This window comes from Mastomys coucha, unplaced genomic scaffold (genome assembly GCF_008632895.1).
Source record: "Mastomys coucha isolate ucsf_1 unplaced genomic scaffold, UCSF_Mcou_1 pScaffold4, whole genome shotgun sequence".
NCBI classification, from domain to species: domain Eukaryota; kingdom Metazoa; phylum Chordata; class Mammalia; order Rodentia; family Muridae; genus Mastomys; species Mastomys coucha.
In genome coordinates, this window is record NW_022196910.1 from 55,250,143 (window position 1) to 55,265,115 (window position 14,973).

Sequence of the window (14,973 nt, forward strand, 5' to 3'; positions counted from 1 at the left end):
ACCATCATGCTTGGTTTTATGAAGTACTGGGCATGGCACCAAGCCTTCACGTATGCTGCAAAAGTGTAACAACTGAGCTGTAGTCCCAGACCCAGATCTGTTCCCAGTCACTCCCATTCTCTCCTATATGATGGTGATTTCAGAATTCCCCAGTCTTTATAAAGTCTGCTACTCCAATTAATCCTGATTTGCTTGCCCTAATTATCATTCATTATACCCAGTCTCAAAATTATTTATTTTTTATTTTATTTTTGCTTTTATGGGTGTCAAATTGCTGTGGATATGTCTGTGCACCCTGTGCATTCAATGCCCCTAGAAGAGGGCTCGGAATTCTCCAGGAGTTGTAGTCATAGACAGAAGTGCTGTAGACTCTGGGCATCAACCCCTCTGCCCTCTGAAACAGTAGCTGGTGCTCTTAACTGGTGATTCTTATCTTCAGCCCAGATTTTGGGTGTTTCGTTTCGTTTTGTTTTGTTTTCCGAGTCAGGAATTCTCTGTGTAGCCCTGGCTGTTCAGCACAGATTTTGATAAGGTTAGGTTTCAAACCAGGGACAAATGGCTGAGATGCCTAATTAACAAATCAAAGTGGACATGGCCCCCAGGCTCTCCCAGCATCATTACCTGTTACAGGGTCTACCTGACCTACTCTGCCCTCTACCTGAACTCTCTAGCCCAAGGGCTGGGCTACCCTTCCCACAGAGACTCTTCCCTGTATAATGCAGAGGTTTCCATTACCCACGCTTTTTGTACCTTTGGGTTTCAGGCTGCTACACCTGGTTCCCTCTCTCCCTCTCCTTTTCCCTCCCCCTACATGGGCGAGCTCAGTCTGGTCATGTCCTCTGGACTGGGAACCCCTCTGCCTCTGGCTATGTTCTCCCACGTATCTGTAATGAACTTTATCCTCCTCCATACCTAGGGGTAGTCATATCCTTTCTCTTTTATTTCTTTTTCATTCTTTATTTGTACTTGATGTATGTGTACCCGGTGAAGTCTGTTCTCTTCCACCTTTCCATGGGTTTCAAGGATGGAAGGTTGCCCGACCTGCACAAGCGCCTAAACCGGTTGAACCAGCTGACTAGCCCAATCAGAGCTTAAGGTACCTTTCAGATGTTTAACTTTCTCAATGCTTCCTAGAAAACACAGCCAACCAAATCAAATAAGTGTTAAGTTAGCCAGATACGATGGTGCATGGTGTCCAGTTGTAATCTCAACACTTTTGAGAACTACAGCAAATTTAAGACTAGCCTTCCCAGCACTTGGGAGGCAGAGGCAGGTGGATTTATGAGTTCGAGGCCAGCCTGGTCTACAGAGTGAGTACCAGAACAGCCAGAAAAAAAAAAAAAAAAAAAAAAAAAAGACTAGCCTGGACCTATAGAGAACTTCCTTTAAAAACAAAGAACAACAGCAGGTGAGCTAAGTAATTCAGGTCCAAAATTGTTGAGTCCCTTTGTACAACTAAGAGATGTAGTGTAAGTCATTTCTTTAACATTTCTGACTAAAACTATTTCTTTGACAAAATATTGGTTTTATAGTACATTCTAATTTCAGAGAGTATGAGGGGTTTTTTTGTTTGTTTGTTTGTTTGTTTTTCGAGACAGGGCTTCTCTGTGTAGTCCTGGTTGTCCTGGAACTCACTCTGTAGACTAGGCTGACCTCGAACTCAGAAATCTGCCTGCCTCTGCCTCCAAAGTGCTGGGATTAAAGGTGTGCACCACCACTGCCCGGCGGGTTTGTTTTTGTTTGGTTTGGTTTTGGTTTTTCTAGACAGAGTTTCTCTGTGTAGCCCTGGCTGTTCTGGAACTCACTCTGTAGACCAGGCTGGCCTCGAACTCAGAAATCCACCTGCCTCTGCCTCCCAAGTGCTGGGATTAAAGTCGTGCGCCACCACCGCCCAGCTCGAGTGTGGGTTTTTAATGTATAGTCCTGCGACTCTAAAGACGAGCGAACTTTATATTATCTGAGAAGTGCCAAGGGTATCAGGCGAAGCGAATTGTGTTTAGGTTCTGTGTTTGAGGTTTCTCCTGGAGAGAACCGAGCTTTTTCTGTCCTAAATGTTCTATTTCCAAAATTTCAACCTAGGTCACTTCTCTCCAGTGGTGCGAACACAGGCTCTGTGAAGTTCACTGTTAATTCGCAAGTCGTTCTCTTGAAGAGGAAACCCGGACGTCGTCTTAAACAGCTGTCCCTATCTCGCATGTGGTCTTGGCGCGTCCCTCCGGGTCAAGGCCATGGCGGGGCGGCCGCTACAGCTCCAGCCAGGCCCGCGCGTCCTCTTAGGAATTCATAGCCTTATTTAGACCGCGCCACCACCGTGCCGGGAGAACAGCTGCCCTCCTCGCTCGCTACAGGAAGTGCAGGTCCGCGCGCCTGACCCGGAACCGCATGCTGGTCCCGCCCTCTTGGTGCCCGGCTTCCTTCTGCAACAGGCGTGGGTCACGGGCTCGCTCGCTCTCTTTCCGCCGCCATCTTGGTTCCGTGTTCTCCGCACAGTAAGTGCCGCTTGCGCCTCTGCTCTCCATCCGTAGCCATCCTCGCCTCTTAAGAGCTCTGCGGCCCCGAGCATTTGGTTAAGGACCGCTGCCGGCTCTGTGGGGCTCAGAGTTCTTAACTCGCCCCCGCGCCTGCTGGCAAAATGGGGTCTGCGCTTTGGGTCCGGGCAAAAGCAGGACCGAAGGGCCACGGGTCCGGCTCAGGGTTTAGGCGTGGGGACGTGGAGACCATCGGGGTGTAGCAGGAGAGGCTGGGTGCGTCTGCAGTTGGGAAGGGCGCCACGGGGATCTGGAGGAGGTTAAGGGGGTCACAGCCTTGGGACTCGCAGTGTTGTTTGTCTTGGGGCAAGGGGTTGCCGGGTCTTGGGAGCACCCCGTATTCTTGCTCTGCGAAGTGGTTATTAGAGAGTCTGGGGGCCCAAGGTAACGCCCGGAATCTCACGGTTAGGAGCCAGACCTTGGGATTCTTGCCCTTGTGGGGTCGGAAGAGTGAAAACAAGGATTTGGCCAGTGCGTAGTCAGCTCTCTGCCAAGTGAAGCGGCTTCGTGAGGTCAGATCCCTTTAGCAGACATCTGAGGGTCGTGGCATAGTTTCACCCTGTTTCCAGGCCCTTTCTTAATGGGCTTTATGCAATTTTTTTCGGAATAGTTGACTAGATAGAATACTTGGGCTCGGCAGGGGAATTCACCCTAGTTTATTCGGGACCACTGTTCTATTCCCTTCAGAAATGCCCGGTGAAGCCACAGAAACCGTCCCTGCTACAGAGCAGGAGTTGCCACAGCCTCAGGCTGAGACAGGTAGGTGCCCATTGCTCTTTTGCTGTTAATGAAAATTGATCCTAAAGTCATTGGTGGGTAAAGGGACAAATACCTTTCTGCCTTTTGTAGTTTGCTGCCGTTTAAAGAAAAATTTAAAATGGGATTGTAGCTTTAGTACACCATCTAATTGTTATCTTGCCTGGGGGAAGAGGACTCTTTACAGAGGAAAGTAAAAGATTGTATCTTTGAGATTTAAACACGGGTTTCCTGGCCTGCTTTGTGACTACACCAACTGTTTGAAAAGCTCTTCTGTGGAATCTACACATAGGAAACCTGAGTAGGGAAGGTGCTGGGTGGTTCTGGTCTGTTGTAACTGGGCAGCACAGGCAGGCCAAAGAGACCTGAGCTTTGGTGAAATTCCGGCCAGCAAGTTAGGTCGAGGTTTTAGATAGCCATGGTTGGCACGTAGCCTTTGATCACATGTCTGGATGAGATGTTGCTCCTTATAAGCAGGTCCTACCTAAGCCTCAGCCTGGGCTAGTTAACTCATGGGGATTGAAAAGGCTTGCTAGCATAGTCCCATTACATAAGACTGAAATAAATTCTTGGGGTTTCCCAACTGAAATAGAATGTAGTCTGAAGATAGGCTTGAATGCTGGTTAACACATTTTGATAGGGAACTTTAAAAAGATTCTGAAAAGAATGTGAATGGTTTTGTTTGCTCTACAGAAGTAAAGTGAAGAGTGTCTTAAAAGGACAGCCTAGAGATAAAGACTGGGCAGTAGTACCTGCCTTCAGTCTCAGCACAGATCTCTTGAATTCAAGGCCAGCCTGGTCTGTCTACCGCCAGGACAGCCAGGGCTATACAGAGACCTGTTGAGGAGGGAAAAGATAGGCCCTCCACTTTTTTTTAAACAGAATTTTTGTTGCTATTCATGGGAGTTTTTCTTTTGGAATTAAAGTAATTTATATTTAAAGCATTAAAGTTCTCCCTCCCACCTATCTGATTTTAGCAGCTGAAGAGATTAATCCAGCTGCTAGGCCAAAGAGGAGGTGGGACCCTGAGCTTGGAAATGGGCAGTGTGGAGACGCAATGGTTTCTGGGAATCTGCAACTTCAGACCTTAACAAGACTTAAACTATTTTACAAATGTGGAGGCTGAAAATGGATTTAGAATATTCTGATCTAAAGCAGTCCTTAGTGTTGCTAAAGATACCCCTAATTAGTCTGAACTTGCACTTGTATTGAGGGTATACCTGTGATGTGTGTAACTAATTATTCTTATTGAAATGAATGAAAACTATCAGTATTGATTATAGTATAAAAGCAAGAAATGTGGTCATGTGTTTAAATTCTAGTTAATATGTGTACAAGAAGTATTTGCATTATAATTAGAAGGCTTTGACCTACCAATTCTCCAGAAAGACTGGTTCAAAGCCACCTTTGTCCTGTAAAGCGTGGCTTAATAATTGGGGATTAGGAGCTGGAGAGATGGCTCAGTGGGTAAGAGCACTGACTGCTGCTCTTCTGGAGGTCCTGAGTTCAAATCTTAGCAACCACATGGTGGCTCACAACCATCTGTAATTAGATCATATGCCCTCTTCTGGTGTGTCTGAAGACAGTGTACTTACATATAATAAATCTCTAGAAAATAATAATTTTTCTTTCATGATATATATAATTCCCACCTTGTCCTACTTTGAACCCTAACTGAGCTAAAGAGTGAAGAGGCAGAACTGCTGAAGAAGGGATAGAGAATGGTGTATGACCACACTTCTGGTGAGATTTAGTGTACCAGATGTTGAGCTTCAACTTTAGTAGAACTGAGTTAGGCTAGCTGTATCCTTTCTAAAATGTGTTCCAACATAATTGAATTCTCACTTTCCATACCCTACCCCACCCCCCAGAAGTCTAAAAATATGGCTAGAAAAGATTTGGTGACGTGTGGTCACACTCCTTTAATCCAGTCAGAGATAGAGAAAACCCTGAGTTCCTGGGGCTACAGTGGACCAGGTCTAAAAAAATAAAACATTGGGAATGGTGTCAGTTTTGTGAAGGAGGAGGAAATTAGTGCCACAGGGTGTTAGACGCTGAGAGTTGTAAATTCGACTTAGGCCAGCCTAAGAAATCCGTAGGACTGTCTCAAAAAAGAGGGCAGAGGTGTGTATGTATGTATGTGTATATATATATATATATACATATACATATGTGTATATATATTAGAGTGGTAGAGTTCTTGCGTAGCATGTGTAAAGCCGTAGGCTTAATGAGTGCCAGGGTTTGGGCCTGTGCTCCTCATTTAGAGATGAGCTAGTCTCGGACTGTTTGCCCCACCTTAAAATAGTTGGTTTATTTTGAAGGATGTAGTCCACTTAATCACTGAAATATGCACAGGCAAAGTTGATACTGCTTGTCACCTGTTTCTTACCCTGTGTAATGACCGCCATTCTCAGATTTTAAACTTCGTTGTTTCCTGTGAGGCATGTTACCAACTTGGGCTGCACAACTCACCCCCCCCCCAATCTCCTTTTTTGTTTTGTTTTGGTTTTTATTTTATTTTATTTTTGCTTTTCTCCAGCTGTGCTTCCTATGTCTTCAGCCCTGAATGCTGCTCTAAGGCAGCCTGGACCTCCCCCTCCTTCCGCCCTGGGCCCCCAGCAAAGCCCTCTAGGAATTGCTCCTCAGCCTTCTCCACTCCCTTCTAGTGTTTCCTCGACCCCCTTTGAAGTTCCTTTTGCCCAGCCCGTAACAGCTGAAACTGCTCTGCCCTCAGGAACCATCCCTCCCACCCCAACTTTCCTGCCACACCTGATAGGGCCTCCCATCTCCCCAGCTGCCCTAGCCTTGGCCTCTCCTATGATAGGTCTAGCTCAGAAAGGTGCCCGTTCCTCCTCAGCTCCCTTGTCTCTGGTTGCATTAGCTCCTCACTCAATTCAGAAGAGCTCTGTGTGTCCCCCTCACCCTCTCACCTCACTTCCATCAGCTGCTGGAGTAGAGTCAGGGACATTGACATCTATGACAGCTTCTGTCCCTCCCTTAGAACTAAAGGCGGCTTCTACCAGTCACGTTCCCTCTCAGGGAACCCCGAATCTAAAAGGCACTACCCCACGTCCTCCAGATGTAGGCAGTGCTTTTCCTTCCCACCTCGAAAGCCACCTGGCCGCTGTAACGACCTGTCCTCAAACACTAGCCATCATTTCCTCATCTCTGACACAGAAGGAACCTGTTAGTTCACCTGCTCAGAGCACTGTAACCCCCAGCATGCCCCCAGCACCCTCTACTTCTCTGGGCTGTCGTCTTCCACTTCTACATCACACTTCTTTGGATTCTCCCATCCAGCCCCCAGGTCAGTCGGGTCTTGGAGTGAATAAGATCATTTCTGTAGAACATTCTTCTATTGCAGCCTCTTACCCACCTGAGCGTTCTCTAGTTTCTACTCTTCCTTCCAGACATGAGCTGGCTGCTGATTCCATCCCAGCTCCATCTGTTGACAAAGGTTCCTCTGCTGTTACTAGTGAAGTCTGCAGCCCTCCTGGCTCTTCACATGCGGCTGGTGCTTCATTGTCTTCTGTAGCCTCTCTTATTCCTAAAGGCTCTGATGCTGCTCTGCAGCCTTTGCTGACTCAGGTTCCTGCTTCTCAAAACACTGGCTTGAAAGAAGCTCCTGCCATCCACCCTGCGCTGGGTAACCCTGGTCTCATCTCTGTAGCACCTGCTACTCACGTGTCTCCTTTAGCTTCATCAGGTCTTGTAAGTAGTAAAGACCCAGCTTTCCCTGTTTCTTCACTTGTAGTACCTGCTGCTCACAAGCAGTTCCCTGCTCCCCCAGTATCAGTTGCTCTAGAGGTACCAGTGTCTCCTCTGCCAGCCACTGACAGCCTTAAAAAGCTTCCCGTTTCTCTAGCCCAGGCAGTACTCCCTACCAGAAAAGACGCCACTCTTCAGCCTGTGGCCCCGACAGCACTTGCAGAGTCTCCCTCTTCCCAGAGTGTACCATCTTTGGAGGTACTTTCAGAAGAGACTATAACAAAGAAGCCTACAGGAGGCCCTGCCCCTGGAGTGCGGCCAGCCATTGCTGGGGTTGCTACCACTGTGTCCCTGCATGCTGACTCTCCACCTGCCACCATCAGGGCAGATGCTTGTGTCAGTCAGCCTCTCAAAAGTTCTGTTGCTGCCCCAGCAATGGCTCCGTTTCTTTCAGAAACTTGTGATTCTAAAGGGCTGGCTCCCAGAACTGCCAGAGATACCCCTCCTGCCACTTCATCTCTGGTTCCTTTAGCCTCTGAAGGCTGTCCTGTGGCTCCATCTATGGCTTTGTCCCCCCAGAATGCTTCTGTTTCTGTGACTACTTTGGCATTGTTCCCTGAAATTCCCAAGTCTGTACTCTTCCCTAATCCTCCCTCAGCTGGGCTTTCTTTTTGCAGTGCAAAGGAAGTTGATGTTGTCTCTCCTATGGAGCCTTTAGGCTCCTCTCATGAAGGGCACTCAGATGCTTCTGTGTCTTCCAAAGGGACTGTGGTTTGTCCAGCTGACTCCTCATCTTTAGACACTAGTGTGTCTGCTCAGACTAAACGGCCTGCATCCAAGAAGAAGGGTTCTGCTCTCCCAGATGTTTCTCCTGGAAATGCTTCATCTCCTCTTTGTCCACTTGAGGCTTCTTTCCTTCCAGAGGCAAGTCTTTCTTTTCAAGGCCCTAAAGGCTCACTTAATAAGCTTTCTCCCATTCCTCCATCCTCCAAAGGAGCCCCTATTCCTTCAGCTGTGGCTCCTCCCTCCCCTAAAGGGGCCCCTATTTTTCCAACAGAAACTTCTGCATCCTCTAAACAGATCCCAGCAGAAATTCTTCCTTCCCCCCAAAAGACCCCAGAAGTACCGGCTTCCAGACTGACCTCAGCAGTCCAGGCTCCTAAAGTGGACCCTATTGTATCAGCTCTGACGCCTACCTCTTCCAAAAAGACTTCAGCAACTGCTGTCCCCAAAGATCCTAAAGCAACCCTGTCTCTCAAAAGTGTCCCAGCTGTGACTTCTCTGACCCCCCCAAAGGTTCTTGCAGCCTCATCTCCTACTGAAGCCTCCATTGCACCTACTGAGGTTCCCACTTCCCTCAAAAATGCCCCAGCAACTGCCACCCCCAAAGAGACTTTAGCAACCTCAACTCCCAAAGTTGCCTCTACTGCCCCAGCTGTGACTTCTTCCCCACAAAAGACTCCAAAATCCATATCCCCTCAGGGTGCCCCAGCTCTGGCCTCTAAAAAAGCCTCCAAAGAAGTCTCAACATCCCAGTTTCCCAAAGAGGACCCTCTTTTACCACATGTGGCTCCTGCTTCCCCACCAAAGTCCCCAGCAAGTGACTCGCTCAGTGGGGCTCTAACAAGCCCATCTCCCAAAGGTGCCCCTGCCACCCTAGTTGAGACTCCTGCCTGTCCTAAAAAGTCCCCCAAAACTGCAACCCCCCAAAAAACTCCAGCAACTCCATCTTCCAAAAGGACCCCTAAAACTGCAGTTTCCAAAGAAATTCCTTCTAAAGGGGTCACAGCTGTGCCATTGGAGATTTCTCTGCCTCTAAAAGAGACCTCCAAAAGTGCAACTCCTGGTGAAAATTCAGCCTCGTCCCCAAAAGAGTCCCCCAAAACTGCAGACCCCAAAGAAACTCCACCTGAAGGGGTCACACCTGTGCCCCTGGAGATTTCTCTGCCTCCAAAAGAGACACCCCAAAATGCAACCCTTAGTGAAAATTCAGCAGCCTCATCCCAAAAAAAGTCGCCCAAAACTGCAGGCCCCAAAGAAACTCCACCTGAAGGGGTCAGAGCTGAGCCACTGGAGATCCCTCATTTCCCCAAAAAGGCCCCCAAAACTGCAGTCCCTAAACAGGTTCCTGTAACCCCATCTCCCAAAGATGCCTTCACTACCCTAGCTGAAAGTTCTCTCTCTCCCAAAAAGGCATCTAAAACTGCAGTCCCCAAAGAAGCTCTGGCAACACCATCAGTGGGAGTCACAGCTGTATCAGAGATTTCTCCCTCCCCCCAAAAGACCTCAAAAACTGCAGCCCCCAAAGAGAATTCAACAACCACATCCCCCAAAAGATCCCCCCAGACTGCAACCTACAAAGAAAACTTGACTTCATCCCCAAACAGGTCCCCCAAAACTGCAGCCTCCAAAGAAACTCCAAGCACGTGTTCTGAGGGGGCTATAGCTGTGTCACTAGAGACTCCTCCATCAACCCCCACTCCAGCCTCCAAACGGGTTCCTGTGACCCTGTCTCCCAAAGATGCCCCTAATGCCCTAGCTGAGAGTCCTGCCTCCCCTAAAAAGGCTCCTAAGACTGCAGCCCCCAAAGAAACCTCAACTCCATCCCCCAAAAAAATTACCAAAATGGCAGGTCCCAAAGAGGCTCCAGCAACCCCACCTTCCAAAAAGACCCCCAAAACTATAGTCCCCAAAGAAACTTCAGCTCCTTCTGAGGGGGTCACAGCTGTACCACTGGAGATCCCTCCCTCCCCCAGAAAGGCCCCCAAAACTGCAGCCCCCAAAGAAACTGTAGCCCCATCTCCTGAAGGGGTCACCTCTGCACCGGTGCAAGTTCCTTCTTCCTCCAGGAAGGGCTCTAAGACAGCAGGCTCCAAAGAAACACCCACAACCCCATCTCCTGAAGGGGTCACCGCTGCACCACAGGAGATTCCTCCTTCCCGCAAAAAGGCCCCCAAGACTGTAGACACTAAACAGGTTCCTCTAGCCCCATCTCCTAAAGTTGCCCCTACTACTCTAGCTGAAAGTGCTCCCTCTTCCAAAAAGGCATCCAAAACTGCAGCTCCACCCTCTGAAAGGGTCACCACTGCACCTCCAGAGAAGCCTGCCACCCCCCAGAAGGCCTCAATAACTGCAGCCTCCAAAGTGCCCGGCCCTGCGGAGACACAGGAAGTTACTGTCTCCCCCAGAGAGATTCCAGTAACCCCAGCTGCATCCCCAGTCAAGAATCCTTCCTCCCATAAAAAGACCCCAAAGACTGTAGATCTCAAAGAAGCCCCAGCAACCCTCCCTCCCCCCCCTACAAAGAGCCCCAAAATTCCATCATCCAAAAAGGCACCAAGAGCTTCAGCCCCTAAAGAATTTCCAGCAAGCCCTTCTAGTAAAGCTGACACTGCCTCACTGGCACAGATGGCTCCTCCCTGTCTGCAAAAGGGCCCGTCCACTACAGTCCCCAAGGAGAATTTAGCTGCCCCAGTTGTTATTCCTGTCTCCAACAAAAGCCCAGCAGCCCCAACTCCTACAAATGCTTCCACTGCCCTAGCTGCCGCTTCCCTTTCCCCAACTCCCCCAGTCAAGATCTCTCCCTCTAAAAAGACCCCAGCTGCTGCAGCTCCTCAAACCGCTTCAAAAGAGACCACAACAACCCACTCTTGTAAAAAGGCTCCAGCCACTGAGACTTTAGGGGAGACTTCAACAGCTCCATCTCTCAAAGGGGCCCCCAAGGAGACCTCAGAAACTTCAATGTCCAAAGGAGTTCTCACGCCCACAGTCAACTCTTCCCCTCCTAAAAAAGCCCCATCCTCCAAGAGAGCCTCTACTCTCCCTGCTCCATCTCTTCCCTCTCTTAAAGAGGCCTCTGTTCTCTCACCCATCGCCACTTCTGCAAAAGACTCCCATACCTCCCCAGTGTCTGTTGCTTGTAGCACAGGAACTACAGCAAAGAAAGATCCTACAGCTCTCACAGAAGTGCTTGCTGCACCCACTCCAGAAAGTGCTTTGGTCATCACTGCTCCCGTTCAGAAAGGCCCAAGAGCCAAAAGCAATTCTGCTTCGCCTCCTAAGTGCCTAGATCCCTTCCCTAAGAAAGATACAAAGGGCCTCCCTTCTGTAGTAGCTCCAGCCCCTCAGAGAGTCTTTTTTGAGAAAGACTCTTCAAAAACTGCAGAAGCTCTGCCTGTTTGCCCTGCAAAAGACAGTGATTGTCTTCATTCCCCAAAGGGCCCTGTGGAGTCTCAGGTAGCTACTCCTCTGGCAGCATTTACCTCTGACAAAGTCCTTCCGGAAGCTGTGTCTACATCTGTGACTCCAAGGCCTGCCCCAGCAGCTTCCCTGACTCTTGCCCCCTCCCCAGTTCCCCCTCTGCCTCCTAAACAGCCACTTCTTCAGTCTGTACCTGAGTCAGTGCTGGAATCACCCTCTAAGCTCCCAGCCCCTGCTGATGAGGATGAGCTGCCGCCTCTGATCCCCCCGGAAGCAGTCTGTGGGGGAGAGCCTTTCCAGCCGATCCTCGTCAACATGCCCACCCCTAAACCTGCTGGGACCCCAGCCCCAGCCCCCTCTGCCAAGCAGCCTGTTCTGAAGAACCACAAGGGTATTTGCCTTGGTTTGCTGTGTGCATGGTGTGTTGCCCACACCCCTCTTGGGGGCTACCCACCAATACTAACTAGGACGCGTCGCTTTGTACAGTATGTCTGCTTGAGTTTGGGCATAGTACATAAAATGGTAACTTTAAATATAGAAGCTCTAGGAATATGAACTAAATCTTGGTTTCTGTCATCTCAGGTAATACTTTATGCCTTTGTGTAAAGTGGTCCAGGCTAAGTAAGCTCTGGGTCTAGCATTCTTTTTAACCTGAGCTGATACTGAAAACCAAGACCTACCAGGCCTTTACTGTACTCTAATTCTCATCACATCACTAACCTTGTCCCTGGGCCTGGAATTTGCTTTGGTAAAAAATAATAAAAATGGAAAGAAAAAAAACTTCCAAGCTATTTCTTTTCTTCTTAGACTTAGTAACTACCAGTTGCCCAGGGACCTCCTTTTTGTAAGAATGTAGAGAGCTGTTTTATCTGGCCTGAGTATGGTGTGGGTGTATGCTTTCCTCTCCAGTAGACTTTACTGATGCTTGGCCCTTCAATTGAAGGAAATTAAGATGTATCAGTTATGTGTGGGAGTGGGGGAGTCATGGGTCTATATCTAGTAGAGATAAGAAATGATAGGGCTTAACAATATGGAGGTTGTCTAGTGCCCAGTTAAAACTCTTTCCGGGAGTGGTTTGAAAGGCAGAATGTCTGTACAACTGCTTCTGACCTTCCGACCTTATTTAAAGGGTTCTCACTTAAATGTATCTAAAGATGTCTCTGCCTGATTATTTCTGGATGGGGATAAAATTTGGAATCTCATGGATGCTTGGTATTTGTGCCAAGAGGTGAAGATCTTAAGAGAGAGAAGGCAGTTAGAGCATGTAAGCTGCTTAGCTGTATCTAGCTATTGTCCCACATCCCCAAAGAAAGGTCTTCGATGGATTCCTGTAGGTTGGAGGCCTCGGGCTGGGTCGCAGAAGCTAATTAATAGACTTATATTTACCCTTGTAAGGCCTGTGTAAAGCAGTGATAGATAGTTCAGGTAGTCCATGATGAGGTGCCACCTCTTGAAGATAATAAAAGTTACCTGTCATCCTAGGGTCGGGAACAGAGTCTGACAGTGATGAATCAGTGCCAGAGCTCGAGGAACAAGATTCCACACAGACAGCCACACAACAAGCCCAGGTGCGTGTTCTCTTAATAACTTCTATTGAGTCAAGAAAGCCCTCAAGGGCCAGTTCCTGTAATCCTGTACTTGGAAGGCCGAGGAAGAAGTTGAAAGTCAGCCTGGGCTACAGTGAGAATATGCCTCAAAAGAAAACTGGTTGAAGGTCTGCAGCCAAGATTAACTGTAAAGGATTTGGCTATTTGAATTGGGAATCTTTTTTGTAAAGCAAAACCACATGCAAGCAAGCATCCAAAGCTTTGAGTCTGTTCAAGGGGCAGAGAAGAGCTCTAGTCCCAGGACAGCAGGGGTACAGAGAAGCCCTGTCTCAAAACAAAACTTTTGTCTTCTCAGCTGGCAGCTGCAGCTGAAATTGATGAAGAACCTGTTAGTAAAGCCAAGCAGAGTCGGAGCGAGAAGAAGGCGAGGAAGGTGAGATGGAGTCCTAAGTGTGGGTGAGGGCTTGGGGGTGCTTATGTGGGATCCCAGCACTTGGAACACGAAATGGAAGGATTAGGTGTTGGGAGCTGGCTAGCTATGTAGCAAGTCAGAGTTAGCTTAGGGTACCTGAGACTGTCTGCCTTATAAAGGGTACTTGTGGTACACCTCCTAGTGAACTGCTACAGCTGAGCACACGCAGCTGTTCTTTTCCTGACCCAGGAAAAGTCTGCTGTGGATGTTGAATGTGGGACTGTTTCTTGTTTTGGTTTTTGTGTTTTTAAAGCTGCTCCTAAAGTTAGAAACTTAAATGTTCCTTTCTCTTCTTTAGGCTATGTCCAAACTGGGTCTTCGACAGGTTACAGGGGTTACCAGAGTCACTATCCGAAAATCTAAAAATATCCTCTTTGTCATCACAAAACCAGATGTCTACAAGAGCCCAGCTTCAGATACCTACATAGTGTTTGGGGAAGCCAAGGTTAGTAAAATTTCAGGTGAATTGCTCCAGGCCAGTATTACTGTGATTGGGGTCATCAGGTAATTCATTGCTGCTACAGAGGTTAGACCCCAATTGTGATACCAAAAAAAAATCTCTCTAGCATTGAGTTGCCTGAGATGTGTTTTTCACTATCTACCCGTGCCTTTATCCTCTGTCCTGTAGATTGAAGATTTGTCTCAACAAGCGCAGTTAGCAGCTGCTGAGAAATTCAAAGTTCAAGGTGAAGCTGTTTCAAACATTCAAGAAAACACTCAGACTCCAACCGTCCAAGAGGAGAGTGAAGAGGAGGAGGTAATAATCCACAGGATCTCGAGGGTTTTACTTAATCTCTCTGTCGGCGACCTTTGCTTCAGAACACTGTGGAAGTTACTCTTTGATTTATTAAGACACTTCTTCCCCTCTTTTAGGTTGATGAAACGGGTGTGGAAGTTAAGGACATAGAATTGGTTATGTCACAAGCAAACGTCTCAAGAGCAAAGGCTGTCCGAGCCCTGAAAAACAACAGTAATGACATTGTGAATGCTATTATGGTGAGTGGCCAGGCAATTAGACTTCTTTTCAAAGCCTGAACTGCCTTAGATTTTAATGACCTGAATTCTTTACCTCTTAGCCTATAAATGCCTCTAATTATCTTTTTTTCTTCTTTACAGGAATTAACAATGTAACTATTTGACAGCAAGGACAACCCTCCCCCTTCTCTTTCCCCCATTTTTGGTGTTTGAAAAATGGAACTACAGCTTGGTTTAAAATTTGTACTGTTTCTATCACTAATAAAGTTGTGGCTTCTTGTTGGATGGACTCAGTAGGTGCTAGACCTTTTCCCAGAAAGTAAATTGAAGGTGTTTAAGAGCACCTTCAAGCCCTCCTTCCTTCCTCTCCCCCTTTTACTCTTTTCCCCTGCCTCTTCTCCTCCCCCTCCCTGTCCTAAGTCTCCTCTTGTTTGTGTATGCAGACACTATATGGGGAAAATCCTTTTTTGGTTTTTTTCGAGACAGGGTTTCTCTGTGTAGCCCTGGCTGTCCTGGATCTCACTCTGTAGACCAGGCTGGCCTCGAACTCAAAAATCCAACTGCCTCTGCTTCCCAAGTGCTGGGATTAAAGGCATGCACCACCACTGCCCGGCTGGGGAAAATCCTTTTTAAAAATTTTTTATCTTGCTGGGCATAGTGGCCTACAACTTTATTAATTCCAGCATTTGGGAGTCAAAAGCAGGAGAACCTCTCTGAATTTGAAACTAGCCTGGTCTACATAGTGAGTTCCAGAACTACATCAGAGAGAGACCCTATCTCAAAA

The 14,973-nt window shown here is 47.9% G+C and overlaps 1 protein-coding gene and 1 long non-coding RNA gene across 5 annotated transcripts; one reads left to right on the forward strand and one right to left on the reverse strand.

The window, feature by feature from the left end:
- Nucleotides 1-223: 223 nt before the first annotated feature.
- LOC116075861 lies at nt 224-1,123 on the reverse strand. Its single transcript, XR_004112740.1, has 2 exons — nt 913-1,123; nt 224-508 (listed from the first exon to the last, which is right to left on the reverse strand). It is a non-coding gene; the product is annotated as an uncharacterized LOC116075861 (long non-coding RNA).
- A 1,031-nt stretch (nt 1,124-2,154) lies between these two features.
- On the forward strand, nt 2,155-14,478 carry Naca (nascent polypeptide associated complex subunit alpha). 4 transcript variants are annotated; one of them, XM_031349309.1, is made up of 8 exons: nt 2,155-2,489; nt 3,216-3,287; nt 12,678-12,763; nt 13,098-13,175; nt 13,513-13,659; nt 13,843-13,971; nt 14,088-14,210; nt 14,331-14,478. In XM_031349309.1, exons 2-8 carry the CDS (start codon nt 3,218-3,220, stop codon nt 14,343-14,345), a joined length of 648 nt encoding a protein of 215 aa, XP_031205169.1. In that variant the 5' UTR covers nt 2,155-2,489; nt 3,216-3,217; the 3' UTR covers nt 14,346-14,478. The 4 variants fall into 4 exon arrangements, with proteins under 4 accessions (XP_031205169.1, XP_031205167.1, XP_031205168.1 ...); XM_031349310.1 differs by lacking the exon at nt 2,155-2,489 and adding an exon at nt 2,514-2,744; XM_031349307.1 differs by lacking the exons at nt 12,678-12,763; nt 13,098-13,175; nt 13,513-13,659; ... (1 more) ...; nt 14,088-14,210; nt 14,331-14,478 and adding an exon at nt 5,827-12,653 and having other exon boundaries at nt 2,165-2,489.
- Nucleotides 14,479-14,973: the final 495 nt, after the last annotated feature.

Bases quoted from the DNA above. Each gene is read 5' to 3' on its own strand.
- Naca (XM_031349307.1), top strand. From the start codon at position 3,218: ATGCCCGGTGAAGCCACAGAAACCGTCCCTGCTACAGAGCAGGAGTTG. The intron at 3,288-5,826 runs GTAGGTGCCCAT...GCTTTTCTCCAG, and splicing joins ACAGCCTCAGGCTGAGACAG to CTGTGCTTCCTATGTCTTCA.